Source organism: Nicotiana sylvestris, chromosome 4 (assembly GCF_000393655.2).
Source record: "Nicotiana sylvestris chromosome 4, ASM39365v2, whole genome shotgun sequence".
Classification (NCBI taxonomy): domain Eukaryota; kingdom Viridiplantae; phylum Streptophyta; class Magnoliopsida; order Solanales; family Solanaceae; genus Nicotiana; species Nicotiana sylvestris.
In genome coordinates, this window is record NC_091060.1 from 137,654,078 (window position 1) to 137,677,131 (window position 23,054).

At 37.1% G+C, this 23,054-nt stretch overlaps 2 protein-coding genes across 5 annotated transcripts; one reads left to right on the forward strand and one right to left on the reverse strand.

Moving 5' to 3' along the window:
- Positions 1–7,663: 7,663 nt before the first annotated feature.
- Positions 7,664–19,712, forward strand: LOC104220859 (ATPase family AAA domain-containing protein At1g05910). Of its 4 annotated transcripts, none has more exons than XM_070172254.1 (12): positions 7,664–7,851; positions 11,277–11,542; positions 12,157–12,258; positions 12,415–14,223; positions 14,299–14,487; positions 14,586–14,728; positions 16,197–16,283; positions 16,957–17,199; positions 17,832–18,018; positions 18,630–18,695; positions 18,787–19,036; positions 19,202–19,712. In XM_070172254.1, the coding sequence occupies exons 2-12, from the start codon at positions 11,318–11,320 to the stop codon at positions 19,573–19,575; spliced, it is 3,675 nt and encodes a 1,224-aa protein (XP_070028355.1). In that variant the 5' UTR covers positions 7,664–7,851; positions 11,277–11,317; the 3' UTR covers positions 19,576–19,712. The 4 variants fall into 4 exon arrangements, with proteins under 4 accessions (XP_070028355.1, XP_009770121.1, XP_070028356.1 ...); XM_070172255.1 differs by having other exon boundaries at positions 7,711–7,851; positions 11,282–11,542; XM_009771819.2 differs by lacking the exon at positions 16,197–16,283.
- A 376-nt stretch (positions 19,713–20,088) lies between these two features.
- LOC104220860 (aspartyl protease AED3) lies at positions 20,089–21,661 on the reverse strand. The gene has a single exon (XM_009771822.2). It carries the CDS (start codon positions 21,568–21,570, stop codon positions 20,266–20,268), a length of 1,305 nt encoding a protein of 434 aa, XP_009770124.1. The 5' UTR covers positions 21,571–21,661; the 3' UTR covers positions 20,089–20,265.
- Positions 21,662–23,054: the final 1,393 nt, after the last annotated feature.

Below are 23,054 nucleotides of genomic sequence, written 5' to 3' on the forward strand. Positions count from 1 at the left end.
TGAAACAGCTTTACATAAATATTCCATTTACTGAGGCTTTAATGCAAATGCCCTCCTACGCCAAGTTTTTGAAAGATATTTTGTCAAGTAAAAGAAAATTGGAAGAAATCTCTGTAGTTAAACTTACAGAAAAATGCAGTGCTATTCTTCAAAATAAGCTTCCACAAAAACTTGGTGACCCAGGCAGTTTTACAATTCCTTGTACTCTTGGAGGTGTTCATTTTGAAAAAGCATTGTGTGATTCTGGCGCTTCAATAAATCTGATGCCTTTCTCAATTTTTAGAAAATTAGAACTTGGGGGAATGAAAAATACAATTGTTTCTTTACAGCTAGCTGATTCAAGTACTAAAAATGCTAAGGGAATTATTGAGAATGTACTTGTCCGAGTTGACAAGTTTGTATTTCCAGTAGACTTTATAGTACTTAAAATGGAAGAAAATAGTGATGTACCTTTGATTCTGGGTAGACCATTTCTGGCAACCGGTAGAGCAATCATCGATGTTCATCAAGGACAATTGATACTAAGGGTCGGTGAAGAGAAAGTCATCTTTGACATGCAGAAAATAATGACATATCCTGATGATGAGTCATCATCTTCTTATTTTCACATTGACTTATTAAATGATCTTGCAGATAAATACAAAGATAATCAACTAATCTCTGACTCATTAGAAAGATGTCTGGTAAATTCTGGCTCTACAAATGATGATGACCCAAGAATTAAAGAAGAAGCTGAAACACCGGAAAGTGGACCACAAAATGAGGAAGTTTTATCAAAAGAAGTTCAACAAAAAATTGAACTTAAAACTTTACCTTCTCATTTAAAATATATTTTTCTTGAAGTATCACAATTTTCAGTGATCATTTCCTCTTCTTTGACTGCAGAACAAGAAGACAAATTGATTAGAGTCTTGAAAGAACACAAGAAAGCTTTGGGATGGACTGTAGATGATATCAAAGGAATCAGCCCAGCCATTTGCATGCACAAAATTCTCATGGAAGAAGATTACAAACCAATAGTCCAACCTCAAAGGAGACTTAATCTAGCAATGCAAGAGGTAGTTAAAAAAGAAGTGGTGAAACTTCTGGCAGCAGGTATCATCTACCCCATATCTGACAGCCCTTGGGTAAGTCCTGTGCAAGTAGTACCAAAAAAAGGAGGTATGACTGTTGTGAAAAATGAAAATAATGAACTCATACCTACAAGGACAGTTACAGGATGGAGAGTTTGTATTGATTACAGACGTCTCAATGACGCTACTAGAAAAGATCACTTTCCTTTACCTTTCATTGACCAAATGTTGGAAAGAGTAGCAGGACATGGTTTTTACTATTTTCTTGATGATTATATAGGTTACAACCAGATTCCAGTTGTACCAGAAGATCAGGATAAGACAACTTTCATATGTCCCCATGGAACGTATGCTTATAGGAGAATGCCATTTGGTTTGTGTAACGCCCCTGCTATATTTCAGCGTTGCATGTCAGCCATTTTTTCTGACATGACTGAGAAGTTTCTGGAGATTTTTATGGATAACTTTACACTTTTTGGCAAAACATTTGAAGATTGTCTTCAGCACTTGACCTTAGTTCTTAAGAGATGTAAAGAGACAAATTTAGTTCTTAATTGGGAGAAATGTCATTTCATGGTCACAAAGGGAATTGTTTTAGGACATAAAATTACTGCTAAAGGGATAGAAGTTGATAAGGCAAAAATTGATCTAATAGCAGGATCTAATGTCATTTCATGGTCACAAAGGGAATTGTTTCATTTATTGTTGCAGCACAATGAGAAGAAAAGATAAAGTAATTAGCGTCGCGACGACAACTTTTACTGCCGCAACAGAGGATTAGTTTGCCTGAAATTTTCTCCTATAAATAGGGCCTATCTATGTAAGGCAAGGTATGCCAGAATAGTAGAAAAGAGTCGATCTCTTAATTGGATTCTCTAGCTTAGATTTTGGCAGTTAATATTTCTTTCTCTTTTAGGAAGTATTCTGTTTCTTTATCATCTTAGTAGTACTCTTATCTACTCCATAATAAAGTAAACTACTCCAGTTGGGATACTTGAAAAAACTTGCTAAGTTACTATAATATATATTCAGTTCTATATGCTCTTGTCCGAGAAGCTGCCCAAATCTCCATTTTTTTGTACCAAAGTAATAAGGTGTTGATTATTTAATATGGTCAAATCTAACTATTCTATTTTATAACTACCGTTGTGCTAATTTTTGTATTCGGAAGAAGCAAAATAAGTTGCAGCGAATAGTTATAAATAAAATAGTCATTGGGCAAATTAATATAATCGCAGCTACTTACAAGTGTCTTTAGTCTTACTTATTTCAATCTTTATCCGGAAAAGAAAGTAATTTGATTAAGTCTATTGATCTAACGAGAACTAATCGAAAGAGGTTTTTGTTATTATTGGTACAACTCAGGCAAGAAAATATTTCTGTTCTTATCATCACTAATTGTAAATTATTTAATTATACTAATCGGAAGAGGTGTTTTAGATAGTTACTTTAAAGTGAAGAACATATAATTGTATTAGAAATAGGCAATTATACTTTCGAGAAATAAGTATTAGAGTTTAAATCTTATTATATTAATCTTATCAAGCGGCTTCAAGGATTCCCAATACTGTCTTATTATTTCTACTCAATTAGTTCTTTGCCTCTAAAAATCTTAGAACTTTCGCTCACTCATAAATTTAATTCTCCTAAATAGTGATGAAGATAATCTAAATCCGTAGCATAAATGTTCCAATCTCTGTAGGATGATATCTTAAACTGTATTATAATTTGACAAAGCACGAGCAAGAATTCCTATGCACATTGGCCTCGTCATGTAAGTTGATAATAAGTTCAGAAAAAAGATTCAGACGAAAGTCTTCGAAAAATATGAACGAAGATCACTTAATTAAGATTTGGAACACGGGTGGAATGTTTTCCTCAAAACGATATTTGTTTTCTTAGTTTCACCAGGATTGTTGTGAGATTAATGCAAACATTAGATTTTGTGAATATGACAAACCTTTAAATTTCTAGACCAAACAAATAGTGGGAGAAATTCTTCTAGAACATTAAGAACTTGAACTTAGATCTTTTGGATGTGGAAGAAAGAGAGTTTGGAGAAACGTTGAATTGGTTTTGAAAAATAGGATCAAATTTGTTTATAATAGACAAAGTAGTTGCGAAAATAGCCCAAGGATACACCATTTCAATAAAAAAGGCATGCATCTTCTCATTTAAAACTTTAATTATCAATTATACTTAACAATATGTTTCTAATAATCCACACCTTGTCTATTTGTTTAAATATAAATAAAAACTCAAAATCAAGTTATGTTTATGAGTAATGCATCTTTCAATTTGAGCATTATCGTAGTACAATGTGCAAGACCAAATCGAAATCCAGTCATAAAGAAGATTGGTAAAATGACACTATATAGCCGCTGTAAAAACAATAGCCGAAAAATGTATAAAATTTGTATAATTTTTTATATATATACATTCAGTATGATATATACAACAACAACAACAACATCCAGTATAATCCCACAAGTGAGGTCTGGGGAGGGTAGTATGTACGCAGACCTTACCCCTACCCCGAGGGACAGAGAGGCTGTTTCCAGGAGACCCTCAGCTCAAGAAAGTACCAAGTGACGATATATTAGTACTATTGATAGACTCATAATATAATAACATAAAATACATAACATACATAAAAGAAATTAAAATAGCAAAATAACAACCATATAAGAGAATATAGGAAATACGAGAGAGATGGAAGGTAAACTAATATCCAGCGTATAAAGCCCTGCATTAGTAGCTAACCAGTAGTATCCTAAGCCTAACTCCTAACGGGCTAGTCTTACTCTAGTGCGCTGTATAGATATTCACAACTTCCCCCTAACCTTCAACCTTAATGTTCGACCTCCACAGTTCCCTGTCTAGGGTCATGTCCTCAGTAATCCTAAGTCGCGCCATGTCCTGCTTGATCACCTCTCCCCAATACTTCTTAGGTCTCCCTCTACCTCTCCTCGTACCCACCACCGCCAATCGCTCACACCTCCTCATAGGTGCATCAGTGCACCTCCTCTGAATGTGCCCGAACCATCTGAGTCGTGCTTCCCGCATCTTGTCCTCTATTGGGGCCACACCCACCCTTTCTCGAATATCTTCATTCCTAATCTTATCCATCCTAATCTTATCCACATTCAGTATGATATATAAATTTTTATATACTTTTTCGGCTACTATATGTAAATAGTATCTATCGCAGACTAAAAGTGATAATATTGTCCAGTGGAGGAAACATTGAATTTGAATGAAATGGTACTATCTTTTGATTCACCAGAAATTTGCGTTTTGGAGAAGTATTAGTAATCTTAGGAGGAAACTCATTAGTAAAGTAGACATAGACCCATTGTAAGTTACTTAACGGATTGTCCAGACCCTTTCGCCTTTATAACTTTTAACCTGATAACGTAAAGATTATTTTATACTAAATGTGAAATCTAACTTGATTAGTATCATTTTTATTGTATTATCAGTTAATACTTATTAAAAGATTTATCGGTAATTATCTAATAAGTAATATGATTGTATAAATATTTTTTTACATTATTAGTATAATAGAACTTAAACTCACAAAGCAAATTACAACAAACTGTTGCTTATTACCAATAATCACACCACAATATGATGACAATAGTTAATGACGCACCAACACGTATAACAAATTCGTGTTCAATAGTCAATACTAACCTTTCATATTTGTTTGTTCATTCCCTCGAACCAAATTGATCAACATAGTAAACAAATTTTCGCCATTCCTTTTGAGTTAGAAATTTCCGCATTACCAACCATTCTTTCAAACAAGAAATGTCTATTTTCTTTTTTCTAACAACTTTCTTCTATGAAACCGTTTATACTATATTAGTTGCTATATAGCCTTTTAAAAGGAAGGACGACAATATCATTTAGAGATCATAAAAAAAAAGAAACACTCAAAAAAGAAATAAAGTCTTTACTCTTTTTCTCTTGTTCTTCTTCCTCCTTCCTTATTTCTTTCAGACCGATTGTCAAAAATATTATTAATTGGAGGTGTTTGTTCGTTTCCAATTAATATATCAAAAGTAAATCATGAGATAGATAAAAAGTCATGTCGATCTGAAAACCATAGAAAAGGAAGGAGATTTATATAGTTTTAGAAAATGGAGGTTCAAAGGCTACAAGAATTATTGTGGTTATTTTCAAAATTGCAAAGTAATCGTGTTGCCCTCGTGGGTGGAAACCACACCGCTGCCAGGTTTTGCACTCGCTAAAATTCTTGCCAATCCAAGCTCTCTACCACTTCCCTTTTGCTCTTAGATTGAATTATAATTTACATGCTCTCTTTTTCAAAAATTGCAAACACCTTCAACCTTCCTCGGCTAGCCTAAAAAAGATTTCAACCTTGCTCTTTTGTCTACTGGCCCGACTAATTTAGATTCGTACCGGTAGGACAAAAATTCTCTCAGAAGTCAGTCGGTCGAATACGATTTGACTTCTGATTAACAGTGAAAGCGAAATTTTCATGTGCTTAACTTGTTCAATCCGATAAACATGACGTATAAAACAATGAGTTTGTTGCATAATTTTCACACCAAGAAACATGACAAAATGAAAAGCCTATACATGGACGCCTTAGGCTTTCACGGTGATACGCATTTAGTCATCACAAGATTTCACCATTTGTGGATTTTGAAGATGATTTCTCAAGCAGCCATTTTGGCATTGATTATTCTCTCTTTCCCCTGGATTAATACGATAATCAGGGGTTTAACATCGAGCTACGGATATATTAATGTTTCTAAAGTTGAGATGGCTAATTATAATCCGATCAAGTTGGAGTTTTTGCCTCTCATTTTTCATGATTTGGCCAATGAAGGCCTTCTCAAAATGGGGGATAGGTCCCTACTTATTACCAATGGAAATGAAGATCAAGCTATTTACAATTGTCAAGTAACAAGTGATTACAAGACGGATTTGATTTCTTTTTCAGATTTGACAAGTAAAAAAAGTTCCATTCTTGAAGAGTCTTTTGACTTTGCACTAATTTCCTGCCGCTTCTTCAAATCTCTCAATTTTATTGATCGCACTTTAAAAGTAGGTGGTATTGTTGTTGTTCAACTAATTAACAACAACCCCATGACTACATTTCTACAACCATCAAACTACAAAGTTGTCTATGTTCGAAAATTTGATTCCACATTTATAGCCATGAAAAAGACAAGTACTTATGCCTCTATCAAAACTAGTACTACTCCTACTACGCATCATAGAAAATTATTCAACTTTGCTCCAAGTGCAAAAGAGGCAGCACTGAAAAAACTAGAAGATGTATTACTTGAACCACCAAGAGCAGCATCAGGTAAATCTGGCAAATATCTTAAACGGACTCGTTATTTGTCAGAATTGATGGATATTCCCCTAGAAAGTTACCCACGAAGGGTCTTCATTGATGTTGGTTTACAAGAAAAGAGCGAAGCATTAGGCGATTCGAGTTGGTTTTCGAAGCATTATCCTACAAGGAATACGAAATTCGAGATATTCAAGATTGAAACAGTGACAAAAGAGTCATCTGCACCATTGATTGGAATGTCTGATTGGCTAAAGAAGAATGTGAAAAAAAATGAATATGTGGTAATGAAGGCAGAAGCTGGAGTGGTTGAAGAAATGGTGAGAAACAAAGCAATTAGGTTAGTTGATGAACTCTTCTTGGAGTGTAAACATCAAGGTATTAAAAAAGGTGATAAAAAGAAAAGTAGGAGGGCATATTGGGAATGTTTATCTTTGTATGGTATGTTAAGGGATGAGGGTGTTGCTGTACACCAATGGTGGGGTTAAAAAAATTGTACAAGTATTAATTATAACAAGACTTATGTACGTAATAATTGACAATATAAAGTTTATTTACATTGTTAGTGTTGTGTGTATCAAATTTGTTATTACTGTAACAAATAATTTGATTGTGTAAATATTTTGTACTAACGTCAATGTATATATAAAGCGATATAGAATTTTAAAAATGAGCAGCAAACATAAAGGAAATGAGGTTATGAATTCATGTATACTTTGTTTGATCCATTTTTTGATGTATATAGTTTGGAGTTGTTTTCGTTCGTCAAAATGATATGATAATTGGGTGCAAAAGAGATTTAAAGATACTTCATTGTGATTACCTCTGTCTCTTTTCTTTTTTTCAAAAAGATGTTATGACATTATTGCATTGATTTGCTTCAAAAAATAAAATAAAATAAATATAGTAATAAAAAAAAGGGTAAATTTTTTGAACGAGTGAAGATATATTTTTTATTTTTTTATTTTTGTATGCGTTTAAATGAAAATTTTGATCTCTTTTATCTCAAGTAAACTTACTACCAATATATTGCAAAAATACAAAATATCACTTATATAATATTTCAAGTCGTCATTAGAATTGTTAGATAATTTTCATATATAGATAAATAAACATCCAATAAGTAGTTATAATCCAAACCATAATTACATTGTGAAAAAGAATAAAAACAAAAATACCCCGCACAAGTGCATTACGGGTCGAATCCGCCCCGTTAAAGTCCGCCCTATATTAACAAACCGAAACGCACATTGGCTCCGTATTTCGTCGTCACCAACACTTCACTTCTCAGCCCCTCCCCCCCCCCCCGCCCAAAAGCTCTCCTCCTGTTAAACACGCCGGCGACGGCGAACTTCTCATCAAATTGAAGCATTCACATTAGAATTTTCATCTCCATACTCTACTGTGCGTGTCCACTTGTTTACTGCTCCGTGTTTCGCCTTTCTGGTGAGACAGCTTTCTCTGCTTTTCCTTATCTTTTTCATCTTTATTTTGACCCTTGTTATAACGCATTGACTTAACTTTGCTGCTCCGTTTTTTTCTTTTAGTGCTATTATTTGAATTCAAATAGAACCCTAGATTATTGCTAATTACTTTGCATGCCTGTCTGTTGTGCTTTTGTTTTTCTGGCGCTTTAAGGTTTTTTGCAATGTGCAGTTGTTTTTGTTACATTTTTCCCCTGTTTTGTTTACTTTCTTTGCAATATTATCTGCTCTAGGGTTTTTGAGACTTGTGAATTTTATGCTTATTCAAAGATTTGCGCTTTCACCTTATGATCCCCCAGTGGGGAAAAGCTTTAGGAAGGTTTAAGGAAGGAATTGGTGTTCTTTGTGAGGAAAAATAATGTTGTTTGAATGACGGTGGTGTCCGGACCAAATTGCGCGCAACCTCTATTGTTCCACCTGCTACCTTCCACTAGCTAGGTACCTGTAACTCTGCCCACCAGCGGTGGGGGGTTGCACACTTTCGTGCATTTTTTATTTTACTGGTGAAGAATAAACATAGGCTTGAGAATAAGAAAAATTGTGAAACACTGGAGAAAAAGGTGGAAGAGTGGAATAAAAAGGGGCCGACCACCAATATCATTCTCTTTTTAATATTCCTCTTTTTACTTGTTATAAGAAGATTATTGTGGGGGAGAAGTTCTATTACTGTCTTCAAACCTGAATAATAACAACTCCAGAGTCTTCTTGCTTGACTTTTGTATATGTGTTTGCTATGGTGAGATTTTGATATAAGACATAGAGGGGATGTATGGCTTCAGTTATCATCTTTCTATAGTAAGGAGGAAGATGGAAAATTATGTTGGTGATGCTGAGAGAGTTCCCTTGTGTTCGTATTAGCTTAGTGAAAAGCCATATATTTTCGGTTAATGAAGTTCATAACATCAAGACTATCTTGGAGATTCTGGGGTGTAACTTTGGGAGTCTTCATACAAGATACAAAGATCTGCCTTTGGGAGCTAAATATAAGTCTTCAGGAACATGGCAAGGAATATTTAAAAGTTCTATTCTCAAAATATGTAAAAGTTCAAGAAACTGTCAAACTCAAAAAAACATATTTGTTACTTGGTGGTAGAGCAGTTCTCATAAATAGTGTATTTGATGCTATGCCCACGTATATTTAGTGACTTACATTACTCAAGACAACCTGCAGAAAAAGGGGATTTATCTGCAGCTGGTGCTATATGTGTGAGGATGCCTTGGAATCTGTCGATCACCTTCTCCTACATTGTAGACTCACATGGCTTTTATGGTTAATGTTTCTAAGCGTTTTTGGAGTACACCACACTAGGGTTAGGTTATACCATGGAACATTCAGCAAGTTTTAATCATTTGGAATGGGCAGACCACTGCAAAAACTTGCTGGCAACTTTGAAGATCAGTTTCCTTCTCCATATTCTGGAGTATTTGGCTTGAGAGAAATAGTAGATACTTTTGTGAAAATATAGAACATATGTCCTCTGTAAAATATAAATGTGTTAAGAATCTGTTCTTCTGGTGTAAGTGGAAAAGAGTTACTGATTTTGTTTCTCTGTCTGATCTTATGTACTACTTGTCTACTTCAACCTATAGAAGGAGAAGAACTTCCTTTGTACTTATACAGTACCTCCTTGGTACTTATCAATAAAACTTTTACCCTCTTATAGAGAAATCTTAAGACTAAAATCTAAGTTTATCATTATGCTAACATTTTGATCCAAGCTAGGAATTGTTTTACAATGTTGAGAAGTGATAGAGTTCCTCAGTTCCTTCAAAATTGTCAAGGAGTTGGGTTTTGTAATCTCATATTAGAGACAGCCGCTAAGGTAGTGCTGTTGTTGATGCAATAGATCATTATGTATTTATCAGAATAAAAAAGTTCACTGGTAGTCTCAAGAGTCATGAAGACTTCTTACGGTGGATTTGTTGGATACTTGGAGTTTTGGAGGTTAGTCTGGTTGTAATACTTGCAGGCAGAGAGAAGTAGGTATGAGGTGAGCTGCAATGTTTCTAAAAACAAAAAGTGCAAAAAAGAGGCTCATTAGGCTTCAAGTGGAAAAGCATGAAATGAATCGCACAATTTACAAAAAAATAAAAATAAAAGTACCAATATGTATGATTATAGTACTATAATAGTAAAATTTCAATTGAAATAGCTAATTCCAGCATTCAGTATACTGTAATGTCAATATTAGTCCAATTCATAAGGTTGAGATGTAAAGAATCGACCACTTCTTGTTGGAATCACTATGTGCGTCATTTGTTGACGCGCACACTTATTTAGGCACACGATTTTGTCCATGAAGTGATAACTCCTTGCTTCGCATTGCTTCATCGCTTTAAGCAGCGAGTCGATGGCTTTTAATAACATCGGAACTGACATTCGTTTTCTACCGTTCTCTATGTTACTTCTATGAATCCTACAGTATTCTTGCCAACAAATATACTTATGATCTTCTGAAGCAAGTGTATACATGTTCGTCCAAATTGAGCATCAGTCTCTGTGAAACTCCGAATCGTATAAGTTTATCTGATAAGGTACTTAATATAATGTGGTGGGAGAACTTCCTAGTATAAAAGTGGTATACGAAAGTAAAGAACCTAAACAAAAATATGATTCTCTACAAATAACACCAAATTTTCTAAATTGACAGCTCCCTCTGGGTTCTCCAAACAACAAAAACAAACTACTCCTCAGTTCCAAACAAGTAGGTTAGCTATATAAATTCTTTCTGACTATGTTTCTCCATTTAAACTCTTTTCTTTTTCTTTTTTTTTGATAAGGTTCTCTAGTTACATTTATCTCAAGCCAATATCATACAAAACAAAAGTAAAAGGTACTTGATGTTCTCTATATTTTCTTCTTGAGTGCTCCTAAGAGTCAACAAAAACAAAAAGACAACCTTTCATCTGTACACTGATTCATATAATGTGAATTTGCCGACTATATTAGTTTTGCAACTGGTCTTCAAACCTAGTGGACCGTCCCGGTTTCAAGCTCTTGGAACGTCAACACTATGATAATGGTTACCGTTTGTCTTTTACTGGCATGACTGAGTGGTAAATAGTTGAAATAACTGAATTCAAACTAAGTCACTCAATTAAGTAAGAGGGTATTAGCTTTGTTAACAAGATCAGAAATGCATGATTACATAATGTCTAAATTCCTAATTCATTGTTCTTGTATGTTATATTCTCCTTTTAACAGGCATTGCGCAGAAAATTGTAATTTTAAAAGCCTTTTGTTTGGGTCTACAAGTGTAATCATGTTTTGAATTAGGTGATGTACATGCTCCAGTCCTATTCTTTAGACAAGTAGATATGCAGTACTATGCTTCTTATGTGGATGTTGAATCTGCAGTTTGCTGACATTTTGATCTGCATGTATAGATTAGAAGGTATATTTCCATGGGGAGACATTTGTAACCAAAATGTATTCTAAACGATCTGGTCAAGCTGATGGCGCTGATCCAGGGCCAGTTCGTACAAGTGACAGGCTTCGGCGAAGGCCAACATTGTATGGTCGCCCATACTTGTATTATACTCCAAAAATTATCCGCCCTAAGAGAAGCAAGACCAAGACAAGGACTGCAGCATCTCAGATTGCGAAGATGTTGCGTCCAGGGAGTCGGCCAGTGCGGACAAAAGATCCAGATGTATGGCTGTTCCTTGTTTTTTCTGTCTGTTGATTTGGTTTGGTCCTCTTGTGGACAGAGCACATCTTCCTTTTTTTGGTTCTTAAAACTCAAGATCTGTTTTATCTTTAAGTTTACTCTGAATTGACAGTTAAGGGCTAGTGAACATATCTTTAAGTTATATGACATTACCATCCTTTTCATGCTTATGGTAGTGAATGTGAGGTATCTAATATGCAGTTGGATTTAACTAATGTCACTACTTATAAATTGTTACAACAATAAATGTTGTGTTTTGGAAACCCTTACCATGGTGCCTGCTTAGTTAAATTTCAGCAATGGATTACTCTGTATATGGCATTGGATGACGATATCTCCACCAAGTTCTTCCATCTCTGCTGAAGTTAACCTTGTTATTATTCTGTATATGGCATTGGATTACGATATCTCCACCAAGTTCTTCCATCTCTGCTGAAGTTAACCTTGTTCCATGTGTGGTTGGGAATTATAATTTGGTTCTGTTACTGTTCTTTTCATGATATTTATCTTCTTATTTGCACATATTTCATAAGGTATTTGAAAATTTATTTATATGAGAAAAAATAACAGTAAGGTGTTTGAAATGTTTTTGGCAGTCAGTTGCCGCCAACCTTCGCCGCTCTACTAGAAAGAGGAGAATTTCTGTGAACCTTGAAGGATATACAGATAGCTCTGGAACTGAGGATAATGACCTAATGGTAAGATTTTTATTGTCTTGCTAGCATGCATTTCCAACTCAAAATGTAAAGTAACATATAGCAAGTCATCTGTGAATATTGAATTATCTAATTTGCCATACTACGAGAAATGGTAGATGTTCCTTTGAAATTCGGTTTAATGTGAATTTGTTTCAGAACCCGAAGTATCGAAGTTCCAGGAAACGGATAGAGAATAACAGTGCAAGTCAGGATGACCTCAACCCTCGACGTGAAGGACTGCGTCCCCGTCGTGCAGGATTACGACCTCGTCGGGCAAGAACAGTTGCAAGACAGCAGTTAAATCTAAGGTCCGATGATGAACAAGGTACTTCTGACGAGAAGATTGGCCAGGACGATCCTGAAAATGGAAATGATGTAGATGATAATGATGCTGATGATGGTGAGGCAGAGGATGAGGGTGGCGGTGATGGTGATGGAGAGGATGAGGGTGAAGATGAAGGCGACGAAGATGGTGATGATGAAGAGGGTGAAGAACAGGACGGTAGAAGGCGATATGACCTCCGCAACCGAGCTGATGTCAGTAGGCTTTCTATGGAAGGAGCTAAACAAAGGCCAAGATCTCCTCGTAGAGTACTTCAGCAAGGGATGGGAACCAAGGTGAACAGAGATGTGAGAAGAGGAGGATCCCGAGTTCATAAACGTCATCGGATGACACGTGGTGATGACTCTGATGATTCTCTTCTTGTAGATGAGCTGGACCAAGGTCCTCCAATTCCTTGGGGTAGAGGTGGGAGCAGATCTGGACCACCTTGGCTTTTAGGGGGATTAGACATGCAAGGAGCATCTTCATGGGGATTAAACATGGCTGCATCTGGATGGGGTCATCAAAGTGAGGCGTTCGCTAATTTGACATCCGGGATTCAAACTGCTGGGCCAAGCTCCAAGGGAGGGGCTGATATTCAACCACTCCAAGTGGATGAAACTGTAAGCTTTGATGACATTGGTGGGCTTTCTGAATATATTGATGCGCTGAAAGAAATGGTATTTTTTCCACTATTATATCCAGACTTCTTTGCAAGTTATAACATCACCCCACCAAGGGGAGTTTTATTGTGTGGACCTCCGGGCACAGGTAAAACTCTGATCGCGAGAGCATTAGCTTGTGCTGCATCAAAGGCTGGCCAGAAAGTCAGTTTTTATATGCGGAAGGGTGCTGATGTCCTGAGCAAATGGGTGGGTGAGGCTGAAAGACAGTTAAAACTGTTATTTGAAGAAGCTCAGAGGAACCAACCTTCCATCATTTTCTTTGATGAGATTGATGGGCTTGCTCCTGTTAGGTCTAGCAAGCAGGAGCAGATTCATAACTCCATTGTGTCAACTTTGCTGGCTTTGATGGATGGTCTTGACTCTCGAGGGCAAGTAGTCTTGATTGGTGCAACCAATAGGGTTGACGCCATTGATGGAGCCTTGAGGCGACCTGGAAGATTTGATCGTGAATTTAATTTTCCTTTACCTGGCCTTGAGGCCCGCACTGAAATATTGGATATTCACACTAGGAAGTGGAAGCAGCCTCCTTCGAAAGAGCTAAAAATGGAACTTGCAGCTAGTTGCGTGGGATATTGTGGTGCTGATCTGAAGGCATTGTGCACAGAAGCTGCTATTCGTGCATTCCGTGAAAAGTATCCTCAAGTTTACACTAGTGATGACAAGTTCCTGATAGATGTTGAATCAGTCACGGTGGAAAAGTATCATTTTTTAGAGGCCATGACAACAATCACTCCAGCTGCCCATAGAGGCTCAATTGTGCACTCTAGGCCATTATCTTCTGTTGTTGCACCTTGTCTGCACGGACCTCTCCGGAAAGCTATGAACATGATTTCGGATATTTTTCCTCTTTCAGTTTCTTCAGAATTGAGCAAACTTTCCATGCTCTCCTATGGCTCTGCGATTCCTCTTGTGTACAGACCTCGACTTCTGATATGTGGTGGTGAAGGTGTTGGGCTGGTAAACTTCCGACCTCTCTTTTATAAGTTGGAGATATATGGACTTCACACTAAATATATTTATGTAGTTTTCCAGGATCATGTAGGGCCTGCAATTTTACACGAATTGGAAAAATTTCCTGTTCATTCACTTGGACTTCCATCCCTTCTTTCTGACCCCGGCGCCAAGACACCAGAGGAGGCATTAGTTCATATATTTAGTGAAGCAAGGAGAACAACCCCGTCAATACTCTATTTACCTCAATTCCATCTTTGGTGGGAGAATGTGGGTTATTGTTCGCATCTCTCTTTTCCTCCTTCTTGGTGCTTTATTTTGGCATTTTTAGCGCATAGATGATTTTTTGACCCTGCTTATTTCTTCAGGCACACGAGCAGCTTAAAGCTGTTCTGCAGACACTGTTGGAAGAGCTACCATCTGACTTGCCTATACTATTATTTGGGACTTCCTCAGTACCACTTTCTGATCTACCTGATGAACCTTCTTCAGTATTTTCACACCATAGCATGTATGCTCTATTTAGCTTGAACTCCACCTTTAGTTGTCTTTTCTTTAGCACAATTCTCTTTGCATGCTCTGGATATGCTTATCAGCTACCTTCATTTCATCAGTTATCTAACTGTTCACCGGCTGCTTATAATTTTACTTCCTCATCTTAGTTGGCTAAAAGTTTCTTGTTAAGTTCTGTTTGGAGGTTGATGTGTTCAACGATGTTATTTATATTTGTGGATAGTTCTCAAAAGAGGGAATAGTTGTATCACTGATGGTATTGGTCTCTGCCTACTTTGTAGTTTCTGCCGCTAGATTTTTATCCTGAACATCACGGACAATATATTCCTTTTAGGATAAAACTGATGTTTTGCAGTCACAGAAAGTTCTTACTCCGAAGTTTAGTGGGGTCAAAGTTAACACTTCTTCTCCAAAGGTTGTGAGAATAAGTTAGGTAGGAGGAGAAGCAAGGATGCCCTTTGGGCCTAAATCACATTTTGAGCTGTGGTGGTGATCTCAAGGTTGCATTTGAAAGTAGTCTTGGATATATATTTTTTCTGAAAAAGAAAGTAGCCTTGACTATATTTGTTGCTCTTTGCCTTCCCTTGTTGTTATCATGGAATTGTATCATAAAATTTTGTGTGAATGATATTCAATGGCTTCTTGCTACATTTAAGAAAAGTTACTTTTGTCCTTCAGTCTAGGCAATATGGAACCTCCTAGTCTTACCAATAGTATTAGTAATATTCTTATATTTTGTTGTTCCTAAATCTTTTGTTATTACACGTTGTGTCTTTGTTATTTCTTGTTATTATTGTTTATTGCTTCCTTCCCACTGTTCCTTCAGCTTAGGGTCTATCGGACTATGTTGCTCGGACTCTCCAAAAATATTGCCGGATGCGTGTCGGATCTTGTGTGAAAAAGAAAGTAGCCTTGACTATATTTGTTGCTCTTTGCCTTCCCTTGTTGTTATCATGGAATTGTATCATAAAATTTTGTGTGAATGATATTCAATGGCTTCTTGCTACATTTAAGAAAAGTTACTTTTGTCCTTCAGTCTAGGCAATATGGAACCTCCTAGTCTTACCAATAGTATTAGTAATATTCTTATATTTTGTTGTTCCTAAATCTTTTGTTATTACACGTTGTGTCTTTGTTATTTCTTGTTATTATTGTTTATTGCTTCCTTCCCACTGTTCCTTCAGCTTAGGGTCTATCGGACTATGTTGCTCGGACTCTCCAAAAATATTGCCGGATGCGTGTCGGATCTTCCAAAAGTAGTGCATTTTTGGAGGATCCAAAATGGGTGCGGCAGTATTTTGGAGAGTCCGCGGAACATAGCTATCGGAAGCAACCTCCCTACCTTCAAGGTAGGGGTAATGTCTTGTACACATTACCCTCCCCAGCCCCCCACTTGTGGGATTACACTAGGTTTGTTGTTCTTGTTGCTAGGCAATACGGAACCTCCCAACAGCTCTTTTGTGCAGTTTATCTGGCTTTGGAACATTGCTTATTTGTACCATTGGTGGTAAAGCTGAAGGGGATTTGGTCTATAAACCCTTCTCTTTTCTTAGGTGAATAGCTGTTTGCGGTTCAATTTTTCATTGACCTATTTAAGATGGCCACGAACGATTTTTAAATCCTTATTAGTTCTTTACTCTTTTTTAAAATAAAGAAATTGAATGATGGTCGACAAAGTTATTCTATCCAACCCTCAAAGGATGCTTTATACAAACTAAAAATATGGGTCCTATGCGAGCTCCAAATTTTAAGGATAGTTTTTTTTTATTTGCATTATCCCATAACCTTTGCTTTTAAGAATATGATCTCCTTAATCACTGATGATAGAGGGTCCAGGTGGTGTAGCGCTACCTTCGGTTGGTGGACGAGATAATGATGAAGACAACACCATTTCAGAAAGCTAATTATGACTACACCTGGGCATTACTATTTTTATGGAAAATAAAATACAAAGTATTACTCAATTGCGTTGCAGAAGGTGTTAATTTTCTTTTGGGTTCCTCCTATTACAATCTCTACAATATGCTTTGTTGCTAAAATTTGGAGCTTGCATTGAACCTATATTGTAGTTTACAAAGCATCCTTTGGGGGTTGGATAGAATAACTTCGTCATATGTAATTAGATATGTTTCTCTATTTGTTTTGGTAAATGGCCTGATAAGTGTTATATATGAGTCCATTTTTGAAGTAATAGTAACAGATGTACCTTATCTCCTTTTTTCACAGCTTGTGTTTGGATACTCCAACAGATGAAGACAGGTCTCTGTTCTTTGATCGTCTCATAGAAGCTGCTTTGTCAATTCAAGTTGAAGCTACGAAGAAGTCCGATAAATTGAACGCCCTTCCTGACCTCCCAAAGGCACCAAAGGTGTCTGCTGGACCAAAGGCATCTGAATTAAAAGTCAAAGCTGAAGCTCAGGGCCATGCCCTTAGGCGATTGAGGATGTGCCTGCGTGATGTATGCAACCGGTATATATTTGATCTGAGAAAGCACATTAGCTGGAAATTCATAACATGGTTTCTAAATTTGGTTGAAGTAACTACATTTCATGGTGGTATCCACATATTTCTTTATATTTTCAGATACTAGATCTTAATTTTATGTTTGGAAAGTGCAATTGCAGAGAATGTCTAATTGCTGTGTCTGAATGTATTTGCATGTCTTTCATGAAATTTTTGTTGTTCAGGACATAAGAAACTCTATTGGATGAAGTAATCGCCCTCTTATATATGGAAGTGCCTCTATGTTGATTACGCAGAAAATCATAGAAAAAAGTTTCAGCTGGAGAAATGGTCTTTTAGGAATGGGTTTTATGCTATATTTGGTGCATGGCCTTGTTTTTTTTTTTTTTTTGAGTGCTCTTTTCACATCCTTGTGCATTAGTCCTCACTTCAACCATTTGGCTCATCTGCACATTTTTTGTTATGTTTTTCAGTTTGTTATTTTCTTTTCTTTTTCCCTTCTCCCTCTGCATGTTTTATGTGTGCTTTCTGCTGGTTTTGGTCAGGGTTTATGTGTAACAAATTATCTTCACTTGTTGATCTTGACCGTGTCATATGGAAGTTAAAATTGATCATCCATCACATTTCATTCAATGCAGGATTCTGTACGATAAACGTTTTAGCGCCTTCCATTATCCAGTAATGGATGAGGATGCTCCAAACTACCGTTTGATCATCCAGAACCCAATGGATATGGCAACTCTGCTGCAGCGCGTGGACAGTGGGAAGTATGTCACCTCCAAAGCTTTCTTAGAAGATTTTGACCTCATTGTCGCCAACGCAAAGGTTGATGCTACTCTTTAATGCATTTGATCTTTCTGTATGTCAATCTGTCAAACTTCCTGGATGGCAGGTCGGCAATTCTTAGTCCATTTCTTCGTGCTATTAGGAGGATATTAGGAACGCCCACTTTACAACTTGTGATTGTCTATGAACAAACTCTGTTTTGCCATTGTATGTCATCTTTCGTCCCCCAACCACCCTATTCAAAACTTGCATAAGTTAGCATTGCATCAATCACTTTTAAATTGGCCAAGCTTGGTATTTAGTTTTCATAGTTTCTTTTCTGGTCCTATTTATCTCCCCTTCTATCGATCAGTATATTCCAACTGTTTGGCTGTAAATGTACTCTGGAATGCAATTGAATATGTATACCAGCTAATCACTTTGTGGTGCGTATTCATTACAAATGGTTAAGTCAGATTCTGAGACAACGTGGTGTTCTAAAGATGAATTACATAGTTGGGATTGTAAGTGGGAACGGCTCTTTTCTGTAGAATTTGTCCGTCAGACTGATTTCCAAGGATACCTTAACTGCAATGGATAAGTCATATTATTGGATAAGTAGTTTATATGAATGTGATGCCACATTTTGATGTTTTAAGCCTATGTTGCAGAAGTACAATGGGGATGATTACAATGGAGCAAGGATTGTTAGTAGAGCTTACGAGCTTCGAGATTCAGTATGTTCACAGTGATTGGTCTCCAATTATCTCTGGTGTACTTTCTTGTATAGTTTGAGTTGGTTTGACATCGGGTGATGTCTTTCTGCAGGTACATGGAATGCTTTCCCAAATGGATCCTGCCTTAGTTGCCTTCTGTGAAAAGATTGCTGCCGAAGGGGGTCCAGTGTCAGTTCCTGACGAATTAGGTGAATATGCATTGTCACAAACTCCTGTCTTACAGTTGACTACTATGACTAGAGCAAGTGCCCGCCTTCGTAATGTCCAGCCGGAAGTCAGCTTAGATAAGAGCTATGAAGCACCGAAAAGGCACAAGAAACAGGTTGATTCTGCACAATCAGGTAAATAATTTTTGTATTTGCTAAACAACTGTTGTTAAAATCCAGTTCCTGGTACATCTTTCGTTGTAAACCTTACATTTTGATAGCTGCCCGTTGTTGCTCTAATATTTTTGGAACAAAGAAAATCCTCTTGTGGCTGGCAATGATGTTCTATCTGTGCTTCAGTGCCAGATGATGAATTACAACCTCAGGATTCATTGCCTTCCAAGTCATCTAATGACCACGAAGAAGATGCTTTAGAGCAAATGCCAAAAAACACTCTTGCTGATAGGAATCAACCTGCAGATGTGCCAGATACAAGTGGATGCACACCTCTAGATGTTACAATGTCAGATGCAGAAATGTCCTGTAAAATCGAGTCGGTGAAGCAGCAGCTCGTGAAGCGGTCAAAGGACTATGGCATTCCTCAGCTGGAAAGATTATACACTCGTATCATGAAGGGTGTTTTCGAAACAAAAACTGCTGTGACAAACGAAGATCTTAAGAGTTCAATTATGAGTTTTTTGTTAAAATTTGCAGAGGATGAGTCGAAGTTTTAGTGTAGCACCAATTTTTCCGCCATGAAATTTTTTATTTGTTAGTTTCAACAGTTTATTGATCCGCTCATTGAAATGTCAACTAATTTGCATCTGTTGTGCTACACGGGAAAAAGAGAAGTGTAGTCTTATTTCTTGCCCATCTTCTGTGCTCACGCACTTCGTTCATTACTATTTCCCTCTCTTCGGTACACGCTCTTCATTCTTGGCGATGAGAACTGGTGAGCTGCATAACTTCTTAAAACCTGAAAGTGAATAGAGTAGTATGTGTTCCTTTCTTCTTTTCTGTTGTGATTCATGTGTTTGGTATGTGTTGGAGTTTTCAGTTATTGTGAAGGTGGGAAGAGAGTTAGGGTAGAAACTACTTGTTGTGGTTGGATTTTAGGTAATCCGTTCAAATCCAGGAAAATATTTGTTGTATATGTTATGTCCAAGTCGACTCACTTGGCTCTCTGCAGAATTTATTAAAATTGAACTAGAACAAGCATAAAGTAAAAGAAGAAAAATACGAAAATGTAAGCAGTAATTCACATCTCATGAATTGCTTTAACATTTAAAGAAAAAACAGGTTGAATTACACCAGATACAGTATCTCTTCTGAATAGGGCAAGGACATAGAGAATGGACCTGACAAACAAAGGATTTCTTTCCTATTCATTGAGGGAAATAAGGGGGGGGGGGGGGGGGTCAAATCTAGTTACAAAGTTCACGAGCAATTCCCAAACGAGAATTAGCAGTGTCAAACAAAATCCTGAGGTTCTGCTGCTGCAAATTGGCTATAACATTCAACACAGAGTTCACATAGGTTGGTGCTGCTGCCATTGCCAAACATGCCACTGGACTTGCGCTGCTGTGTATCAAAGTGTTCTCCATTGGCAGCACTAAATCCATTCCTGTGAAGTGCAATGTAATGGCTGGTGCCACTGCTTCATTTGTTGATGCAAAGCAAGTGTCAAATGCACCCAAAGAGCTAAAAGGTCCTTTCACTTGTTTCCTGAACTCATCCCGGGTTGCATTATAAGCTGGCTGAACGAATCGGGTAATGACCGTACCCGAGTCAATTATGGTACCCGCACCGGTATTCGTGTCAAAAGCTAGGAGCTCAGGAGCTATTGGAACTAGGACTCTTCCCACACTTATACCGGTCAAGTTCACATAGTACAAAGACGGTCGGTGTGGGTTCTTAAGAAGGGGGGTAAATTTAATGTTCTTGGGTTGGCCCAAGGGACCAAGTTTGAGTGATCCGGAGAAATAATAGGATTTGAAACTTGGTAAACAATATGAGAATACACCTGAGTAGAGTGATGCGGATTGTGAGAGCAGTGACATGGAGCCCCGGCCCAAGCCCAATAACCCTTGAGGCGGAATTGAGCTCCCGGATATGGCATTGATGCACCCAAAAGAATAATTCGGTATAACATCCGTGCCTAGTCTAAGAACATCACGAGACAACGTAGCATAGAATGATGAGGCGCCACCATAAGATTGGTTAAAAAAGCAAGCACCCGGTGCACCAGCGGGGCAAGATTGTCGCCGGACTTGTGTACATTGGGGTGCTGAACATTCCGTGGACCCATAAGTCGACGACGTGTTCGGGGCAAACATGGTAGAGGTGCACCCAGTGCAGCCACTGCATGGCACCCATCCAGTATCGCTACTGGTATCCAAGACCATAAACATGAGCTGGCCCGGGGTACCAATCTTGGCCCGAACCACATAGTTACCAATGTTGAATACTTGTTGGCCCGAAGCAATAGGGGCTGAATTGGGCTTTTGGGCGACTAAACTGGATAAATAAGAAAGCCTTTGTGGATCTTTTGAGGCCATGTTAATAACAGTATTTTCCCAAGAAGAAGGTTTTGGTGTGTTGAAAGGTGAGCATTTGCCATAAACGGGAATGACTGAAAGATCTTCATTAGTAGATGCACATGAATCAAAGGCTGAAGATTTTGTTGAAAGAAGAGTAATGAAGAGGAATGTAGCAATGGCTAAAGCCATGGTTTTTTTCCTTATCTTAACAAGGGCTTGACTCAGCCACAACCCTGGAAAAGATAAGAATTTTGATGAGAGGATATATGTCAAACAAGAAAGAAATAACTATATATAGAAGACACCTCAACCCTTTCTCATCTCACTCCATGCAACAGCTCTCATGTGAATTGGTGGGGTAACCAGAGGTGTATCCAATATTTCAAAGTTACATCCAATATTTCAAAGTTACTGCTGGTTGCTGCTGCTTTTTTTTTTTTTTTTTCCTGTCCTTGAGCCGAGAACCTATTAGGAATAGTTTTTCTACCTTCACAAGGTAGGGCTAACATATGCGTACATACTACCTTCCTCAGACTCCATTTGTGAAATTATACTTGGTTTGTTATTATTGTTGCAATATGTACAGATAATTCAAGTCAAAAGCAGCTAATGTATTTGAACCGACAGAATTCGCTCTAGATCCATCTGGCATGAAAAGAAAGACGGATGTGACTTTTGGTTGTAGGTTCATCTACGCCCAGAACTTTCTGTAATCTACTAAAATTTCAACAAATATCATATTTGAAATCATAATTTTAAAGTACTATTAATTCAATGCAACGTTGAACCCATTAAATATAAATTTTGGATCTGTCTGAGCATGGAAAAGGGTGTGAAATTATTGGTCGATATCCAGCATTTCACGTGAGTTTTTGCTACGTACAATTGATATTTGTACAGAAGCTAGCTAAGACCCAAAATGGAGTGACAATAAGTCATACTTAGCTCCATAAAATAATAAAAGAAGACAAAAGGAAGGATAGTTTTTTTATGGGGAAGAGACGAGATTGATCAGAAAAATTCAGAAGAGAGTTTGGATCCTAATAAATGTCTGCTGAACAGCGAAGCTCTAATGCTTCTGATTTATGTCGTTATTAGCCACTCTAATTTGTCATTGTACTTCAACATGTCAATAAAATATAATAAAATCATTGTCATACACATTTTATCTAATTAATTTAGTAATTTACCACTCTTGACACTTTCTACTTACTTCAAATAGAACAAAATTAAGGAACTGAACTTCCTTCTTAAGCAAAAAACTTTGGTAAGTTTGAGAGAATGATTAAGATGGTGATTATTAACCTATCAAAGTAGAAACTAAAGAACTTCTCATCTCGGTGTGTATGTATTAATCTTTTTCTGCTTAGCAACCAGTTCAAGCTAAGTACCTCTTTTTTATAGGTCCAGTTCAAATACTTCTATGATTCATGTATTTGACCAAAGTGGAGAATGTTAGACCACATGAAATGTCACGAAACAGGTACAACTTTTGAGAAGTTTAGGGTTTGTTTGGTATGATTACAAGAGGTCCCGGGTTCGAGCCCTTAGAATGGAATTTTATTTTTGGTAGAGAGCGCTTTATCCCTTTAGCAAAGGCCACCCAACATGCAGACGAATTTAAGATTTCTAGAACATGAGTACACAACTAAATAAAGGACAAAAAAAGATAT

Bases quoted from the DNA above. Each gene is read 5' to 3' on its own strand.
- LOC104220859 (XM_070172254.1), top strand. From the start codon at position 11,318: ATGTATTCTAAACGATCTGGTCAAGCTGATGGCGCTGATCCAGGGCCA. The intron at 17,200-17,831 runs GTATATATTTGA...CATTCAATGCAG, and splicing joins CTGCGTGATGTATGCAACCG to GATTCTGTACGATAAACGTT. The intron at 18,696-18,786 runs GTATGTTCACAG...GTCTTTCTGCAG, and splicing joins CTTACGAGCTTCGAGATTCA to GTACATGGAATGCTTTCCCA.
- LOC104220860 (XM_009771822.2), bottom strand. From the start codon at position 21,570: ATGGCTTTAGCCATTGCTACATTCCTCTTCATTACTCTTCTTTCAACA.